At 41.1% G+C, this 20,355-nt stretch overlaps 1 protein-coding gene across 4 annotated transcripts in view; it reads right to left on the reverse strand.

The window, feature by feature from the left end:
- Positions 1-20,355, reverse strand: part of LOC122081305 (chromo domain-containing protein LHP1-like) — a 50,215-nt gene that overhangs the window by 6,505 nt on the left and 23,355 nt on the right. The window contains exon 5 of one of the 4 annotated variants that reach the window (XM_042648371.1): positions 3,071-3,369. The exons of the other annotated variants lie outside the window; for them this stretch is intronic. Coding sequence (XP_042504305.1) covers positions 3,360-3,369 — 10 coding nt within the window. The 3' untranslated portion in view covers positions 3,071-3,359. Of the gene's footprint in view, positions 1-3,070; positions 3,370-20,355 lie in introns of those variants that run through there. 4 annotated transcript variants of the gene reach the window in all.

Below are 20,355 nucleotides of genomic sequence, written 5' to 3' on the forward strand. Positions count from 1 at the left end.
CCCCCCCCCCCCAACCTCTTGCTTCCCTTCAAGCCATTCCCTCTATTAATGAGATAAAATCTGCCATCTTCGCCCACAAAGCCAACAAAGCTTCGAGCCCTGATGGTTCCAGTATAGGTTTCTTCTCTTCTTGCTAAGCCACAACTGACTGCTTCTTACTGCGACACGTAACCAAGTTACCACTAACAAATGCACAGTAGCCAGTAGTAGAGCGACGATCATCTGGAGAACCTACCCAATCAGCATCAACGTATTCCTCAATCCTCTTGCAATCTGTAAGAGAGAATAAAATGTTGTTTCCTAGTGCCATCTTCAAGTACATAAGAATCCGGTTCACAGCATCCATATGTGATGAATATGGATCATGCATGTACTAACTCACCAAACTTACTGCATGAGCTATGTCTGGTCTTGTATGGGATAAATATAAGAGTCTTCCAACCAGTCTTTGATATTGATCTTTATCAACCGATTCACCTTCCTTGCTTCTAAGATGAAAGTTAGCCTCAATAGGAGTATCCAAGGGTTTACACCCTAACGTACCAATCTCTGAGAGAAGGTCCAAGGTATACTTTCTCTAGGAGAGAACAATACCCATGAAAGTTGAATGTGTCACCTCAATGCCAAAAAAGTATTTCAATCTTCCTAGGTCCTTGATCTCAAATTCCTTACCAAGATAGACCTTGAGCTTAGATATTTCATCAGTATCATCGCCAGTTACAACACCATCCACATATACTATCAACACAGTAATCTGATCACCCACGTTTTTAATAAATAGTGTATAATCAGCATTCCTTTGGGTAAAGCCAATAGCTACTGGTCTTGTATGGGATAAATATAAGAGTCTTCCAACCAGTCTTTGATATTGATCTTTATCAACCGATTCACCTTCCTTGCTTCTAAGATGAAAGTTAGCCTCAATAGGAGTATCCAAGGGTTTACACCCTAACGTACCAATCTCTGAGAGAAGGTCCAAGGTATACTTTCTCTAGGAGAGAACAATACCCATGAAAGTTGAATGTGTCACCTCAATGCCAAAAAAGTATTTCAATCTTCCTAGGTCCTTGATCTCAAATTCCTTACCAAGATAGACCTTGAGCTTAGATATTTCATCAGTATCATCGCCAGTTACAACACCATCCACATATACTATCAACACAGTAATCTGATCACCCACGTTTTTAATAAATAGTGTATAATCAGCATTCCTTTGGGTAAAGCCATATCATAGCCTTGTGAAAACGACCAAACCATACCCTGAAAGATTGCTTCAATCCATACAGAGCTCTGTTTAGTTTACACACCTTGCCTTGTGTTTCTAAACCAGAGTATCCAAGTGGAATATCCATATACACCTCTTCAGTCAGCTCTCCATGAAGAAAGGCATTCTTGACATCCAGTTGTTGTAGCTCCCATCCTCGGTTCACTCCCAGGAGATGATAACTCGAACTGTATTCATTTTTGCTACAGGGGCAAAGGTCTCCGCGTAGTCAATCTCACAAGTCTAAGTAAATCCCTTTGCCACCAGTCTTGCCTTGTATCAATTCACAGTCCCATCAGCGTTATACTTGACCATGAACACCCATTTGCAGCCAACTGGTCGCTTTTGCAGGGGGAAGAACAACCAAATCCCATGTGTTATTTTTGTGAAGAGCTCTCATCTCCTCATTCATTGTGGAAAGCTTTACGAAATGGATTGTGCGCTTCTAAGTAAGAACGGATCTTAGCCAGTCATTGACAGGCCACCCGGGACACTATCGTTCGTCGAATGCTTGGCACTTTGGATGCTGCTTTCTCGATCTACTATCACACTTGAAGCGACGCAATCAATTACATTAAGTCCTTCCACTTAGGTTTTATCTTTGCCTCCTGGCAGGTTTTAGGAATAGACAAAGAGGACAAGGAAGACACAAATGCACAATATGACGGGGAGAGAGCATTATATGACACCATGTTAGAAATAGGATGCTGAGTACAAGTCCTATTACCTTTTCTATAAGCAATAGGAACATCATGAGACTAAACATAAGTGAAGGGAAAGGTAATACCTGAAAGAGAAAACTCAGGATCAGGAAGCAATGGAGTAGCAGTGGTAGTATGAGTGGTAGTTCCAATTCTCCTTTTTTTTTTTCGAGAGAATACCTATACCACTAGACCATCAAGCGTTTTCTGCTGAATCTGTGGCTCTCCCTAAATGGGAGTCTCCTGCTCCTGAATTGATGACTCCCCATAAACAATAACCTCTGGACCAATGGGAACCTCTAAACTAGTAGTCTCTATTCTAGTATCCCTCTGAGTAGCACCATCATCTATGGTAAGGTATAAAGGACAATCAAAAGTAAGAATCTGAATCACCTATTCACCAATAGTGGACTCCCCCTGAAGAGGTGGAAAGTAAGCCTCAGTCTCACAAAATAGCACATCCATGGAAACAAAGAGCCATCGAGGAGGTGGATGATAGCACCGGTATTCCTTCTGAGTGGGAGAATAGCCCACAAAAATACACCGGAGTCCATGATGATCAAGCTTGCCAGAACCTGATGATTACAAACAAAGCAAACACAACCAAAGATCTTGGGAGGAACAACAAAAGTACGAGACCCAGATAACAACTCAATGAGACTCTTAAAACCAAGTGCCCGTGAAGGCATCCTATTAATGAGAAAAGCAGCAGTGAGAACAGCCTCACTCCAATAGGGAGCATGGACCTGCATCTCAAACATCAAGGAGCAAGCAACCTCAAGTAGATGACGATTCTTACGTTCAGCTACATCATCCTGCTCAAGAGTAACCACACAACTAGTAAGATGGATTACCCCATGATTAACTAAGTAAGATTGAGAGGAACCATCCATATATTCCTCCACATTGTTAGTTCACAATATCTTGATTTTAGCATCAAACTGGGTCCTAACCAGGCAATAAAATTCCCGAAAGCACTGAAAAACCTCACTCTTATAATGCAATAAATAAATCCAAGTAGAATAAGTATTGCAATCAATAAAAGTAGAAAACCATTGATAGCCAGAAACAGACATGACAGGCAAGTCCCAGACATCAGAATGAATTAAAGGAAAAGGAACAGTACTTCTATTATCAGAAAGAGGATAAACATCTCTAGTTTGTTTTTAAAAACACACGCATCACAAATAAACCGGTCCGGAGTAGAGTGCTTAACTAATGCTGGAAATAATCTAGATAAAGTGCCCTATGGGGGGTGACCCAAACGACGATGCCACCCCCAAAGTTCAGAGAGTGCCAAATCAGATGAAGTGCATAGGGCCCGTGAGGGACGAGTGCCCAAGTAATAGAGACCAGACCACCACTGATTCTACCATTGCCAATCGTTGCCCCCATCACCAAGTCCTGAAACACAGTGAGTAAGAAAGAAAGTGACTTTACAGTTCAAATCTTTAGTAATACTACCAATGGACAGTAAATTAGTAGAAAACTTAGGAACATATAACACAGAGGACAATGATAACAAAGGAGAACACTGAATAGAACCCAACCCAATAATAGGTGAAAGGGAACGATCAACAACATGAACTTTGGTATTATCTGAAGAGGGGCAATAGGTAGAAAAGGTGTATAATGTGATCAGTAGCCCTAGAGTCAATTATCTAATACTGCAGGCTATAGATATACTAAGACCACAAACTATAGTACCTGAGTGGGCTGAGTGGGAGGCAGTGATTGTTAGTATAAAGGAGGCAGAGCGATAGTAGAGGATCCCATCTGAGTCAACATACGACGAAGCAAATCCATTTGCTTAATAGAGAAGGATGCACATGTAGTAGTGGAGCTGTCAGAATAAACTGTAGTCTCGAACTGATTTGCCAGGGTGTTCTTCCCACGACCTTAATTATGCCCACGAGAACTGGTAGGACATATATGAAGCTTCCAACAAGTTTCCTTAGTGTACGCTCCTTGCCACAATAGTCACATTTGACAACCGGTTTGTCGGAAGATAATAAAGTAACAGGTAAGGAATCTATACCGATAGAAGAAACAAAAGCAGATCGATCCTGAGAAACAAGCGGTAGCATCTCAGATCGATGTTGTTCCTCAGCCTGAATGATCGAAAAGGCTTCCTAAAGGGTGGGTGATAGATCACAATTAAGCACATTAGAGCTAATCTGATTATATTCCACATTGAGACCTACCAAGAAATCATAAACGTGAAGCTCCTCCTCATGCTTCTTAAACCCAACAACATCAGTCTAACAAACAAATTGATAAGTCTCATAATAATCAATCTCATTCCACATACCCTGCAGATCAGTCATATTGAGTCACAGAAAGCTCCTTCTGTGTAGCCCAATAGACCTTCTTCCTCAGTTCAAAATATTGGGCACACTTGCCCACGTGGGAATAGGTGGCCTTAGCGGCCTTCCAGATTTTAGCAACAGAATCAAGTAACAGATATGTCCGAGTAACAGAAGGTGACATAGGATTTATAAGATAGGACATTACCATCCAGCTAGCAGTGTCCCATTTATCATGAGCGGAACCTATAGTAGGACATTCTGAAGTTCCTGTAAGAAATCAAGTATAACGACAATCGGTAGTAAGACCGAGACCAGATAGTTGCTTCCATCCAACTTGATGGTTCTAGTAAGGAAGAGAGGATAGTCATGACCAAAGGAACGACCCCCTACTTCCTGAGTAACTGATATCCAAGAATCCTCAGACACCATAGGTGTAGATTCAACAAGCAATTACAAAAGAGGATGACCAATCTAGAGCTAATCGAACATAGAGACCGAGCATACGCAACGCCAAGACAAAGGCCCTCAATGGGAGAACACTCACCAATAAAGGAGAGAGATTAGGAGAGGAAAAATTGCCCCTTTTACAGAGAGATCCTGGAGTGGGTTTTTTTTTTTTTATTGGTAGGGTGGGTAAACTAGCGCATGTGTTGGGTAAGTCCTAGATGGTGTAGGATTAGTCCTAGTTGAGTTAGAAGTAGGATTGGGTTGAGTTTGGTGAGTTAGCATTGAGTTAGGTTACTTACATGAACCAGTTGGGATGGGCCTAGTTGGAATAGGATTAAGATTGGTTATTTTTTTTTTCCAAATTAGATGAGGATTACAGGGTTTCAGCAACTACTCTTGTTGTAGGAGGTCACGGCGATAGTGAAGATCGCTAGTGATGCAGTAGTGGCTATAGTGCAGAGGTAGTGCCGAGAGTGACGAGGGTTGCAGGTGGTTATTATTACACGGATGGCAGGAGTTGACAACAGAGAGATGTAGGTGGTTGCGATTGCAGGCAGAGATGAGGGACTAGATTGCAGGGTTCGATTTCATGTGGTTACAATTGCAGCAATGAGGGTATGTGTGATGGAGTCTTGGGATGAGGGTTGTAAGCAATTGCAGGTTATAGTTGCAAGTTATGAAGAGGTGATGGAGTCTTGGCTACCTATAGTTGCAGGTTGCGTGAGGTGTAGGGGTTTGGCACAAGGTGCAGCAATAGATTTTGGTTAGCAAGGAGTGGCGAAGGTGAAGCAAGGATTGCATGTTCTAGATGGGTAGGGATCGCAAGTAGTTGAAGTGTAGAAGAAGAAGATGGGTTTGGGATTTTTCTTTTTTTCTTTTTTTTTTTTTTCTTTGTGATCAGACCCTCTCTGATACCATAAAGAATTGGGAAATATGAACTTGTAGTCCAAGTAGTCCTAATTACAATAATGCATTATTCAACACTTTCACTTAAAGGAATAAGGTGGATAAGGAAAACACATAACCAAATGCTCTTAATCGAGAAGTGCTGACATTCCATACCTTCTCGGCACATACTACAGATATAGATCACATCAAAGGAGAGTACACAACCAACAAAGATTTGTGTCCCATCTACCAATCGTTACAACAGGGGGAACAGGTTCTAATTACTAGATTCATGATGGATTTCTATTATATGGCACTCATCTCTACATTCCAAATTGATGGAGGTTGAAGGGCCAATAGAGATAGGGAAGAAAATCAAGAGAGAACTCAAAGTTGCAGGGGAGAAGAGAAGAAATGACACAAAGGGGGGAAAGGAGGAGGTCCCACGACCTAGTCTTGCACCATACCTGGCACCAAAACATTCAATTCAATTCATTCTTAAATCTGTCTAATAACTTGGGTTACATACCTTAATATAATAAACTGAAATTAAAACGTGCCTAATTAAAATCTAAAACTAAAATAGCAACTACTAATTACTTCCTCAAGTCTAACTAATAAAATTAGAGATGAAATAAACTCAAATTGGTAACTCCCTAATTGACTATCAACTACTCAAAATAAAAGATTGCAATTAATCCCCAAACAAAATAAAATCCTAAAGATCCTAATGAATCCAAAAATCCAATCGGATCCGGTTCATCTCGGTTGAGATTGCCCGAAAGGTCAACTCGGCTCAGCCTCAATTCTGCAACTCCCCTAATGTTAAGAAAAACTCGTCCACGAGTTTCAATGAATAATAACAATAAAAACTCACGAGTAGGGGTGAATTGCTCGTTGTCTGCATCACAAATAAAATCCAAGATGTGAAGTTGTGGAGGTGAATTTAAGTCTGGAAAATCATGGAAAAGAACAAACTCATTATGGTGAACAACTGGCATTGTATTGATGTCTTTTATTACTTGATCCATGATTTCCTCACTTTTTGTTATCCCATGTGCCACAATAGGACAGTCTTCCACTTCTGTTGATGCATCTAGTTCGCCTTGTGGTTGGACTGGGAGTATCACTTTCTTTGACTCAACAAATCCATGAAGATTAAATTGTTGACGCATGTGATAAGTCTGGAGGGTGCACATATTGTTGTCACGATCAAGGATGTTGTCTCGTTGTTCCAACCAACATCAACCCAATTTAATGATGCGTTGAGGAAAGTCAAAAGACTTCACAAAAAACACCACCATAATAATGAGAAATAGAAAATTCAATGGATACATCATTCTCTAATTCAAATATAGTCTAATTGATCTTTGACGACATATCTATCACAGATCTGGAGACAAAATTGTCATTTAGTCGTTCATCAATCAACAAAGTAGAAGGCTTTCCATTGAGCAATCACATTTGAAATTCGAACACAAAGGAATCCATGACCAATCGTGTGTTGGAATTGCTAAGGCCCTCACAAAAATAAAACACCACCTCCAACAATCACGTGGGTGGCAGAACTGTTAATAATAGAGGGTCAATTTTTTTTCAAGGATGGCAGAATTGTAAATAACTGAAGTCCAATTGTAACTCACAAATATACCATATGTGGGAAGGGGTAGACTAGGAAGCTAGTTATAAAATAGGACAATGGGGAAAAAATAAGGAGGGGTAAATAGGGGAAAACAAAAGAAGGGATGATGTAACTGTTAAAATGAAAAGGTGGAATTTAATATCGAGTTACTGACAAAAAAATGGGTTCTTTGACCTGGATGAAACCTGATGCGTAAAAATTGACCAGCAAATCTTCCTTGCAACTCTTGATACTCCAGCAAATCTGCACAGAAGAGAAAACAGGGGAGAGCCGGGCTGACCCGACGGGGGACTCTCCGATGCATAAGTCCGATCTTTCCACAGCAAATACTCAAGAGAGTTTTTAATAAAGAAGTGATCGATCCCCCATGATGGAGGCTTACCTTGGTATTTATAGGCTGCTGATGGAGGGGGAAAGAGGAAAATTTGTGGAGAGTCCTTCTAGGCGTGGAGTCTTTAAGGAGAATGGCTCTCTGATTCCAAGAATATTCAAGATCCCAGGGCATCTTTCGGGAATATTCTTCTCTTATCTCGGAGGTGCAAGTCGTGAGAGGGGAGGACGCCTCTGATGACGTGTAGTGGATAGAGTCCTGCCCCTGTGATCAGGGATCACGTCCCTTGAATGTAGGAGTGGATGTGTGTACGTTTCTGGGCGTCTTGCATAATCATACCAGGCCGAGGTGGCTGCTCGGCATAAAGAGGGGCCGAGATAACAGGTCGGCTTGAGGAGAGACCGAGGTGGCAGGTCGGCCTGAGGAGGGACCGAGGTGGCTGCTCGACATGAGGGGTCGAGGTGATAGGTCCACCTGAGGAGAGACCGAGGTGGCACGTCGACCTGAGCGACCGAGGTGGCGGGTCAACCTGAGGAGAGACAGAGGTGGCGGGTCAACCTGAGGAGAGACAGAGGTGGCGGGTCAGACTGTGGAGAGACCGAGGTGGCAGGTCAGCCTAAAGGGAGACCAAGGTGACAGGTCGGAATTTAGGCCTGCCAACACCCTCAAAACCGGCTTATCAGGGGAAGGTAGTGCTTTGTCATTTAAGCACAGAGGGGGCATCCAAACTGGGCGATGTGGGACTAAACCGTGGATCGCACAGGATTGACACGCACATTTTTTCCGGCCGAGGTGGTAGATCTATATACACGCTTCAACCATGCTACGGATGGTGACATATTTGGCCTCATCAAAACCCAACAAGGAATAGGGAAGGCGGTAAACCAGCAAGGACTGAGGAGATTTTTCTTCTCTGTCGAAGCAAGGGAACAATGAGAACTGCAACAGAAGGGGCCGACACGAGGAAGACAGAGGAAACCTAGGGGAGTCTTCTTCTGGCGGTGGTAAACAGCAAGAAGGCAACGGCGATGCTCCAGGAGGTCTGATGGAAAACCAAGAAGAGAGGGAGACTTTAACAGAGGTGTTAAGGTGAGGAGGTCAAGCATATATATGTGTATGTGTCCTGGTCTCTCTTACTCTCGCTTCTCTTCTTCCCTTCGTCCCTTCTTTTTTTTTTTTTTTTTCTCTATTATGCCTCTTGTTCTCTCAGTTCTCTTTTTTTTTTAATATTCAATGGAAGGGTTCAATCAAAGGGAAGGTGTTTGTGCTGATTGAACTCTAGGTTGAGGGAAGGGGTCGATGAAATCAGGGGAAGTGGAAGAGAAGTCGGTGGGGGAGGGTTATTGCTGGAAATCAATGATGGGTTGGGTTTTTATTTTTTTTTATTGTTGTTCTCAGTCTTAACAGAAACCAGAACAAAGAGTGCGGAGAAGATGGGAAGAAAAAGAGACCGAATGAGAGGATCCTTTGGCTCTGCTACCACTTGATGGAAGGCCAGTAGAGATAGGGGAGAAAACCATAAGAGAACTCAGAGTTGCAGAGGAGAAGAGAAGAAATTACACAAAGCGGGGAAAGGATGAGGTCACACGACCTAGTCTTGCACCATACCCAGCACCAAAACATTCAATTCAATTCATTCTCAAATATGTCAAATAACTTGAGTTACATGCCTTTATATAATAAACTGAAATTAAAAGTTGCCTAATTAAAATCTAAAACTGAAATAGCAATTACTAATTACTTCCTCAAGTTTAATTAATAAAATTAGAAACAAAATAAACTTAAATTTGTAACTCCCTAATTGACTACAAACTACCCAAAATAAAATATTTCAACTAATCGCCAAACAAAAAAAAAATTCTAAAGACCCTAATGAATCCAAAAATTCAATCGGATCTAGTTCATCTCGGTTGAGATTGCCCAAAGGGTCAACCCAGTTCAGCCTCAATTCTGCATCACAAATACATCTCTTCGACATCATATCATACACAAGCTACATGGTGGCAGACTCAAAAGGACATTTTGGGAAAGACGAGATTGTTCTGTATGCTGTTGATAGATATTTGATGTGGATCCGGGGACAGATCTGGAATTAATCCCAAAGAAGAGCTCAGTTCTGGAAATTAATTTGGTGTTTCTAATTGTAATTATTGGAAACCAAGCTAATAAATGGAAAACAAGTGAATGGAGTAACGTGAGACGAGGAAGGGGTATTCCTGGAAAGATGGGTAAAAGCCAGGTAAAGGGAAGGGCAATAGAGGAATAAAAGAAATTAGGGTAAGATACCACTCACGTTAGAAGTAGTCTTCTTCCTTAGGATCAAAACAGGGCAGGCGATGGAGAAGCTTGGCCTAAACCTTCAAAGGAAAAGTCGCTGCAGCAGGTCGTCTAAGACTCCAGCACCACAAGACCTCGACAGCTCAGAACTGAATGTGAATCAAACCTGCAACTGGGCTTGGCGGTGGTAAAACTCATCTGAATCTGGTTTGGATTTCTTCACAGCAAAACCAAGCTTTGGAGGAGATGCTCTTGGGTTTGTGTTGCCTGCTGGTAGGGAACTCTCTACCAAAGTCTCAGTCCAAATAGCTTAAAGAAGAAGGAGATCGATCCTCTAAATAGGGCTGCAACTGTCGCCCAGAACAGGGGTCAGGGAGAAAACCAGAAAATAATTGAGATGACGAAGAAGAAATAAAGAGGAAATAGGAGAAGGGAAAAGAAGAGATTAAAAATTTTTAGAGAGGGAGGAAGAGGGGTCGGCAGCCATGGATTCAAACCCAAAAAATTCTTCAATTTCATTCAATTATTCAAATCTGAATTCTCCTCCATTACATGGCTATATAAAGAGAATCAAAACATAAAAATGGAAGTTAATTAAAATGGAAACTAACCTATTTGGCAACTGAAATAAAAATTCAATATCCCTACTAAACTTGACCACGCCCTACACTAATAATTAAGGAAACAAAAATTACTAAATTAATCCCAAAATTTCCCACGCATAACTGCATCAACTCTCCCAGTCCTAAAGAACTCGACCCCGGCGAGTTAGGTCGTGCTCCCAAGACACCCTTGTAAATTGCTCGTCAATGAGGTGGCACATATCTCGAAGCAGATGATGGGAACATAACTCCAAGAGGAGGGAAAGTAAGCTGACGTGTCACTGGAGCAGGAGCCAATCGCCAACGTGGCATGGCTGATAATGCATGTGGCGTCATTAAGTTCGTATGGCCTCCTTGCTTCACCTTGATGGTGTTCCGAGTACCATCATAGAAGATACCTAAATGTTGTTGTCAAGGTCGCCTTAGAAGAATGTCGCAATGCGCCAATGGGGTGACCAAGCAAGATACATGGTTCTGTAACAGCCTAAACTGTAAGTGTACTCGAACAACTGCAGTAACCTCTACTCAAGCTGTGGGTCCAAAACTTTGCACGTGAATCTTCTTGAAAAGTTGCTTCTGTGGAAGGTTGTGTGCTCGAACGAATTTAGCAGAGATAAAGTTTGCTTCTGCCCCGGTATCAACAACTGTATGAATATCAGTAAGATCGAACCGTGCAGGAGAGTACCCTTTTGTCTGAAGAGATAGCCTTGTCAACTAGTCTGTTTGAGAAAAATGTAAGACTAGCGGAATGACCTTCTACATCCTCATCATCATCATAGTCAATATCATCTGCATTGAGGGGATAAGGATGTAGATCAGGATCAACGATATCACTCTTCTCTATCGATTGGTTCTCTGCTACATTCACAGAACAAGTCCTATTGGGGCACTTGCTGGAGTAGTGACTCTTCTCACCACAACTATGGCATCTGATGTTCTTCACTCAATCACTATCCTTGTTGAATTCTGACCTCTTTTCTTCAACTCAACGAGCTTCAAGCTTCTTTTCCTCCACAAGTGGTGGAGGTCTATAAGCTGAAGGAGCCTTAAGCATACTCTTCCAATAAAAGGAATTCTCTTCAGCTGTCTTGGCATGAGTTGTTGCCACATCAACGGACCTGAAATCAGTGTTAGTCAATTCGAGTCAGATCTCAGTACTTAGCCCACTGATATATCGCATCACCCGTAACTGGTTTGTTTCCTGAAGTCGACACCTTGAAGATAGTTTGTGGAATTTGAGGGTGTAGGTATCCACATCCTTATTGCCTTGTTGCAAATTAAACAATTTATGGAACATCAGCTTCTCAAAATTAAGATGAGCAAATTTCTCAGTCAAGATCTGCTTCATTACCTCCCAATTGGTAATGGTTCCAAGTCTTCCAACAAACCTTGCATGCAGTACATCATCCCACCATGAACATGCATACCCATTAAATTTAATGAGGATGAGTTCACACTTCTTCTCGTCCGGAAGAGATTTATAAGCAAAAATTCTCTCTACTTCAATAAGCCAGTCAAGGAATCCTTCAGGTCCCTTTTCACCATTGAACTCTGGAACCTCAACTTTGATGCCCTAATCCCTGTCAGAAAATTGCCGGGTAACATCCTAGGAGACAATTGGATTAAGTTGCTGCCTATGAAGTGTATCTTCAATCCGTAAGGTATTGAACTGAGGTAGTGTAGAGGATCCTTCTTCAACTCATTTTTCGGGCCTCTTCATAAAAGCAGTCATCTCTTCCATAAACTTGTCAAACTTAGCTTCAGTCCTCTCACGCCTAGCATCAATATTCTGTTGATTTTCACGCAGTATCCATTGACCCTAAGCTAACTCATAATACAATTTTTGTAGCTCAACATTTGTGACATGACTTGCCTTGGTTAGGAAAATTGTAGGAAATTCACTCTGATACCACTTGATGCGGATCCGGGTTCCAAAAACTGAAATCGGATCACTTAGGGTCCACTTGGACACTCAATAAAATAATGCCAAATAACCAATGGCAAAATTGTAATTTTTGGTACAATTTAGAACCCTTTTAGAGTGAAATAGCTGAATAGGAACAGATTTGGAATTAATCCCTGAAAAGCTCAGTTCTGGAAATTAGTTTGGTGTTTCTAATAAAAGGTGGCAGAATTGTAATTATTGGAAACCAAGTTAATATATGGAAAACAAGTGAATGGAGTAACGTGAGATGAGGGAGGGGTATTTCCGGGAAGATGGGTAAAAACTGATACTTAAGGTAATAACCAGGTAAAGGGAAGGGCAATAGAGGAAATAAAGAAATTGGGGGTAAGATACCACTCACGTCAGAAGTAGTCTTCTTCCATAGGATCAAAACAGGGCAGGCAATGGGGAGAAACTTCAGTTCGAGAGGGGTTCTCAGCTAGGCCTTGGCTTGGCCTAAACCCTCAAAGGAAAGGTCGCTGCAGCAGGCCGTTTATGAATCCAGCACCACAAGACCTCGACAGCCGAGATCTGAATGTGAATCGAACCTGCAACTGGGCTTGGCGGTGGTAAAACTCATATCTGAATCTGGTTTGGATTTCTTCACGGCAAAACCAAGCTTTGGAGGAGATGCTCTTGGGTTTGTGTTGCCTGCTGGTAGGGAACTCTCTGTCAAAGTCTCAGTCCAAATAGCTTAAAGAAGAAGGAGATCGATCCTCTAAATAGCGCTGCAACTGTCGCCCACAACAGGGTAAGGGAGAAAACCAAAAAATAATCGAGATGACAAAGAAGAAATAAAGAGGAAATAGGAGAAGGGAAAAGAATTTAAAAGATTTCAGAGAGGGAGGAAGAGGGGTCGGCAGTAATGGATTCAAACCCAAAAAATTCATCAATTTCATTCAATTATTTAAATCTGAATTCTCCTCCATTACATGGCTATATAAAGAGAATCAAAGCATAAAATTGGAAGTAAATTAAAATGGAAACTAATCTATTTGGCAACTGAAATAAAAATTCAATATCCCTACTAAACTTGACCACACCCTACACTCATAATTAAGGAAACAAAAATTACTAAATTAATCACAAAATTTCCCATGCCTAACTGCATCAATATTGTTGGCCTCGGTACAGAAGGATGTGGAGAGTGTATCAGTTGGCGAAAGGGACTAAGAAAAACAAGAATCTTTATTCCCCACCACCTGTTCCCCACGCACTTTGGCAGGATATTAGTATGGACTTTGTACTTGGGTTGCCAACTACTCGAGAGCAACATGATGGAATCCTAGTGGTGGTGGATCGTTTCTCGAAAGATGGCACATTCTCTTCTGTGCGTAAGACCATTGATGCAAGCGCCATAGCCTCTATCTTCTTTAAATAGGTTGTGCGCTTACATGGACTATCTAACACTATTGTCTCCGACAGAGACATCAAATTCATGAGCTGTTATTGGAAGACGTGGATGAAAACCAACACTAAGTTGATGTTTTCAACTGTCCATCATCCCCAGACTAAAGAACAGATAGAGGTAGTTCTTTATGATAATGAGAAAAGTTGGCCTTCTATTTAGACATTACAGAATTTTCCTACAAAAGTTTTATGAACCAGACAATTGGTCGCACCCCATTCGAGATTGTTCCTGGACTCGAACCCACATAGCCCAAGGTTGTCCAAGCATCGCTTACGCGTCCTGACCACTTTTTTTATGGGCACCTTGGTCACCTAGGGAGCCTTGTTGGTGTTGCCTTAATTTTTTATTGTAATGCCCCAAATTTTGGAACATTAGATTATATATCTTTTTGTGTTATTTTCTAAACTTGCCTAAATATTTAAAGTTAGATTTCATTTAATAACATAATGTGCTAACCTAGTGGTTAGGTTGAGGCATTAATCAAGTGAAGGTCCTAAGTTCAAATCTTGTTACTAGTAAGTAATGGGGTTTTATTTAATTGATTTCTTTTACTTTTAAAACATTTTTTCCTTTTAAATTGTTGTGGACCCCACCCTTCTGAACCGTGGGAGTGTAGGAGAGAAAAAAGAGAGGGAATAGAAGAGAACCGTGGCAGTGTAGGAGAGAGAGAAAGGGAGAGAATAGAAGAGAACCGTGGGAGTGTCGAAGAGAGAATAAGGGAGGGAATAGAAGAGACCAGCGGGAGCGTAGGAGAGAGGGAAAGAGAGGGAATAGAAGAGAACCATCAGAGTGTAGGAGAGAGAAAAAGAGGGAATAGAAGCGAACCGTGAGAGCGTAGGAGAGAGGGAAAGAGAGGGAATGGACAAGAACCGTGTGAGTGCAGGAGAGAGAGAAAGAGAGGGAATAGAAGAGAACCGCAGGATTGTAGGAGAGGGGGAAAGTGAGGGAATAGAAGAGAACTGTGGGAGTGTAGGAGAGAGAAAAAGAGAGGGAATTGAAGCAAACCGTGGGAGCATAGGAGAGAGAAAGAGGGGGAATATAAGAGAACCATGGGAGTGTAGGAAAAAGAGGGAGAAAAGAGAGATGTAGAGAAAAGGGGAAGAGAGAGAGAGACGTGAGGGGGAAAAGAGAGAGACATGGAGAAAGGGGGTGGGCTATAGAAAGAAAGAAGGGAAAAAAGCAGAATCGTGAGAGAGAGAAAGAAAGAAAGAAAGAGGAAGAAAGCAGAATCATGAGAGAGAGAGAAAGAAAGAAAAAGGAAGAGAGCAGAATCGTGAGAGAGAAAGAAAGGGAGAAAGAGGAAGGGGATTTTGGTGCCTAGTTCTCTATTTTTCTACTCACTCCAGGTAATGAAGCTTCCTCTTATCCTCAGTTTAAATTGTTGGTTCTACTGGTTCTTCTTTTGGGACCCAATATGGCTCTTATCCTAAGTTGCAAATGTTGGTTCCTCATATGAATATTCTTTTTGGGACTCAATATGGGACCTAAATCTTTTGTTTTTAGGGTTTTGGGACCCTAATTGTTTTTTAGGGTTTTGTTTTAGGGTTTTCGTGGAACCCATTAGGGTTTTCTTCGGACCCATTAAGAGGCCCAAACCATGTGACCCAAATATAATAATAATTCATATCAAGGTCTAGGATTCAATTCATAGGGAACAATTATATTATTCTTTTTGGGACCCAAGATTTATTATAGGGTATTATTAATTTCAGATTGGGACCTCCTAGACTCTTGGGACTCAAAGGGGAGGTAACACTTTTGCAAGTGGAGGTAAGTGGATTATTGTGGCATTACACCACAGGTGTGTGGTTTGATTGTATGATTGACGTTTGGTGTGCTTGTATCATGGATTTGTGATGACTTATACCTTTTGAATTGTGTTTATATGAGACATGAGTTTATGGAAGTGATTAATATATGACTATTAGTGTGATGTATATTGATGTTGATTCTTACGTGGAGATTTTACCTATATTTGTGTTTTAAACAAAATGATCTGATGAAAGGTGATTGTTGTGAAAGTGTGAAAAGAGAAAATGTGAGGGCAAATAGACTGCTCCGTGATGTGGTGAGTAATTGCCACCCGAGAGGCAGTGTGTTCCGTTGAGCCACGGAAAATTATAGCCACATAGGGGGTGGCGACAGTGTGATTGTGTGATTTGTACGGTGGTCGTGTTTTCCCTCTCGGAGTATGGGCAGTAGCAACCAATTTCCCTCAATGCTGGATACAGTGTGATAAAAATGGGTATTTTTAAATGATCATGTTTTATTAAAAGTGTGGTTTGAGAAACTAAAACTGTTTGTTTTAACTGTTGTTTTTGTTTGATCGTTTCCCCTGTGTTCTACTCTTACTATTTTCCCTTACTGAGCTGTTGAGCTTAATCCATTATTTTGACATCACAGATAATTAAGGTAAAAATATGGTTGGAGCAGAGTTCGAGAGCGATGTGAAGTTTTCTATTAATCTCTTCACTTTAATAGATGATTGTAGTAGGATGTTGTTTCATGTAAAATCTGACAGAGTTTTTATTTAAATTTTGGGAACACACCTTAGACTGCCACTAGTAGGTATGATTTGAGATATTTTATCTATAAGTAGTTGTTTTATTTTGTTGACCCTTGAATTTTTATAAGTTTTCTTATGCTTGATTTGGTGAATGTTTTGGATCATTTGATCAGTGCCCGCGAGGGCTGTACCCTTACCTGTATCTGGGTTTGGGACATGACATTTACCCTCCTCGACCACGTTGATTCGCCTAGCGCTTTGAAAACTATGAAATAGCCTATTGATCTAGTGCCACTTCCATTACATGCACGCATCAATGTTGAGGCAGATGAGTTCCATCGACACGTTACAGAGATACATGCACATGTTCATAGACGGATAGAGGAGTGATTTGATTTGGATTGAAGGATTTAAAAAAATGGGCAGACCTAAAATGATCTTAAGAGAAGGGGTGAGGAAATACATGCATAGCTTAGGCCTTGCATAGGGCAAGGAACCATGTTGCCAGCCCCATTTAGTTGGGATTAAGGTTAAGTTGTTGTTTAAAGACTTTTATGATGAAATAAAGACCTAATTTGATGTTTCAATTAAAGTGTTTTATTCTGATAATGCACTTGAATACACTCAGCATGGAATTTCTACTTTTTGTTCTACTCATGGTGTGATTCATCAAACAAGTGTTCGTACACTCCTTAACAAAATGGGGTTGTTGAACAGAAATATTGACACTTATTGGGGACTGCTCTCTCATGATCCATGTGAAAAACATTTTTTGTGTGAAGCTATTCTCACTACATGTCATGTGATAAATCGAATGCCCTCTTTTGTTTTAAATAATCATTCACCTTTTCTATTGTATTTCCAAAAACTCCCTTATTTTCATTAACGCCTAAGGCTTTTGGCTACATGTTTGCTTTGCTTATATTTAACATCCACAAATAGACAAATTGTCTTCTAGGATGGTAAAATGTGTTTATCTTAGTTATTCTTAACTCAAAAGGGTATAAATGCTAGGACCTAGTTAATCAGCGGCAATTTTTTAGTGCCGATGTTACATAATTTGAGCATACAACATATTCTTTACCACCTGTGTCTAGCTCGACTCTTAATGATAATAGTACTTGTGCACTACATATGCCAGTTCTTGTGCCCTCTTCTGCACCACTACAAGTGTAGCTGAGGCATAAGAAAACAATTTCATCTACTACTACTTCAGAAGCTGCCATTCAGTTAGCTCCTCCAGCTAAAGCTCTTACTAACTTAGCATGGCTCTTCGCAAAAGTTTTCTGTTGAACTTAGTGCTATTCCCAAATAGGGAATAGCGCTAAGTAGCGCCTACGATAGGGACAGGATTGTCCTTGTCTCAATTGTTTGGGTCTTTTTGGGTTTTTCCTTCATGTAAGTGGGGGTTCTTTTGTCTTTCTTCTTGACCTAAAGTTATATATACAATAAGAGAACCTGAGATTATATTCACACTGAATTAATCTCAGGTTGCTCTCCATTCTTGAGACTTCCTCTGGTTACGTCATCTTCTTCCTCCTCTCTTCTCTTTTCTTCCTCTTTTTCTTCTTGCTTCTGATTTTCTGGTTTAGCTACAGCTTCTGAAACTGTAACATGGTATCAGAGCTACTGTAGTTAAGTTGATTTGGTTCCGAAAACAAGAAATCTGCTGGTTACGATCTAGAAGCTCTCTTTCTTGGTGTGCAGCCACTCATTGCTGCAACTGCTATTATCTAATCCCTAATGGAGTGATTTACTATTCGTGAAGATCGACTTTACTATTACTGTTGAAGTGTGTGGCTGGTTACTTGATGATTTGAAGCCGCCGCCTCTCTTACTCCTATTTGACCCAATTTATATGACGGCGGTCAGGTTTGAGGCTGCTGTTCCTAACTTTTGATCATAGTTAGTAATGTTTTTGCTGTCCGATAGAGTTGATCGATGCCTATATGTGCTTGCTGCCGATAGAGTTTATTAATGCTCATACTTGCTTGCTGCCGATATAGTTTATTGATGCCTATATGTGCTTGCTGCTCTATCCAAATATATGTTCAGATCTGATTTGTGGTATGGGATTGTTGGATAGAATGCTGAGTTTCAGATCTGAATTGTATTACTACCTGTTTGGATACGTTCATACTCTTGCTTGCTAGTCATTCTACTTGATTGTCATGGCTGGTACTACAGCTGCTAGCACTTCTATTGTTTCTTCTACTATTGCTTCTTCTGCATCGGATAATATCAATGTCTAGATCACCTCTATCAAGCTCAAAGGGAACTCGAACTATCTTCTTTGGGCTCAGTCTGTTAAGGTGTAATTGTTGGCTAAGGGCAAACTGAGCTATACCACCTCTGAGGCTCCTTTGTCTTCTGATGCTAATTATGATAAATGGATGAAGGAGAATGCCTTGATTCTGATCTGGTTGTGGAACAGTATGGAACCAGATGTAGCTACCAATGTCATGTTCCATTCTACAGCTAAGGGAGTGTGGGAAGATCTGAAGAAAACATACTCCCAAGAGAAGAACATGACACAGATTTATGACATATATGAGAAGCTCTTCCAGTTTCGTCAATCTAACAAATCCCTCTCTGAGTATTACAGTGCCTTTAAGGGAATGGTGGAAGAGCTTAATGTATTCCAGCCTCAAACTATTGATATTGAGAAGTTAAAGGCTCAGCGGAATGAGTTCTTTATTTCCAAATTTTTGGCCGAACAGTGATCTGAAGGCAGTGAAGGGCCATCTACTTGCTGGTGATACGGTCCCTACTCTGAATGATGCCTTTTCTCGACTACAGCGTATCACCTCCTCATCCAAATCTGATCAGACGTCTAGAGATAATTCTGCATTCTTTGCTAACCGTAGCCGTGGTCGCAGTCGTGGAGGAGGACGTGGTCCTATGGGTCGAGGTTCTAGTGGACAGTCCTCGGATCGCACAGGTCGCCAATGTACTTACTGTGGAAAACCTAACCATACTATAGAGACATGTTGGGCCAAGCATGGCAAGCCAGAGTGGGCAACTCAGTTAGCCAATCATGCAGTGTCCGATGATGGTACTGACAATGTGTTTCCGGTGACTACTACACCTATACCTTCTTCAGGAGATTCTTCTACTAGTATGCATGATGACATCAACCAGTTCCTCCGGCGCTTGCACTCTTTTGAGGCCTCTTCTAGTACATCCAATAGTGCCTCCACATCCGCTGCTACCCTTGCTCATACAGGTACATCAGCCCTTCTTTCCACTACATCTACCCACTGGATCATTGATTCAGGTGCTTCCGCTCATATGACTAGTAAGTCATCACTTTTTCAGACCTTTTCATCTAGTACTAGTTCTACATCTGTCATTTTTGCTAATGGTACATCCACCCCTATTCTTGGACATGGTACTATTTCACCTACTTCTTCATCGCATTTATCTTCAGTATTACATGTACCTCAATTTCCGTTAAGTCTTCTGTGAGTCAATTGACTAGATCTCTCAATTGCTCAGTAACCTTCTTCCCCTCTCACTATATTTTTCAGGATCTTGACTCGAGGAAGATGATTGGTGGAGGGCGTGAAAAGGATGGATTGCATTACCTCAACAGTGGTTGTCCTCCCACTTCTGCTGCCGCTACTGCTGTTGGGGATGTCTCTCCATTCCAATGGCATTGCTGTCTAGGACACTTGGCCTTACCTAGATTACAGCTTTTATTTCCTAGCTTTAGATGTCTCTAGATTAGAGTGTGCGGCCTGTGAGTTGGGTAAACATCATCGGGTGTCCTTTCCATCTCGATCAGTGTCTCGTAGTCTGTCGTTGTTTTCATTAGTTCATTCTGATGTATGGGATCCTTGCAGAGTTAGTAATAGGTTTGGCTTTCGCTATTTTGTTACATTTGTGGATGATAATTCTCGCCTCACATGGCTTTACATGTTGAAGGATAGATCTGATTTTCTATTTGTGTTTCAAAAATTTTATAATGAAATAAAAACTTAGTTTGGCATTTCCATTAAGATTTTTCATTCTAATAATGCTTTAAAATAT

The sequence above is a fragment of the Macadamia integrifolia genome, chromosome 6, assembly GCF_013358625.1.
Source record: "Macadamia integrifolia cultivar HAES 741 chromosome 6, SCU_Mint_v3, whole genome shotgun sequence".
Taxonomy (NCBI): Eukaryota; Viridiplantae; Streptophyta; class Magnoliopsida; order Proteales; family Proteaceae; genus Macadamia; species Macadamia integrifolia.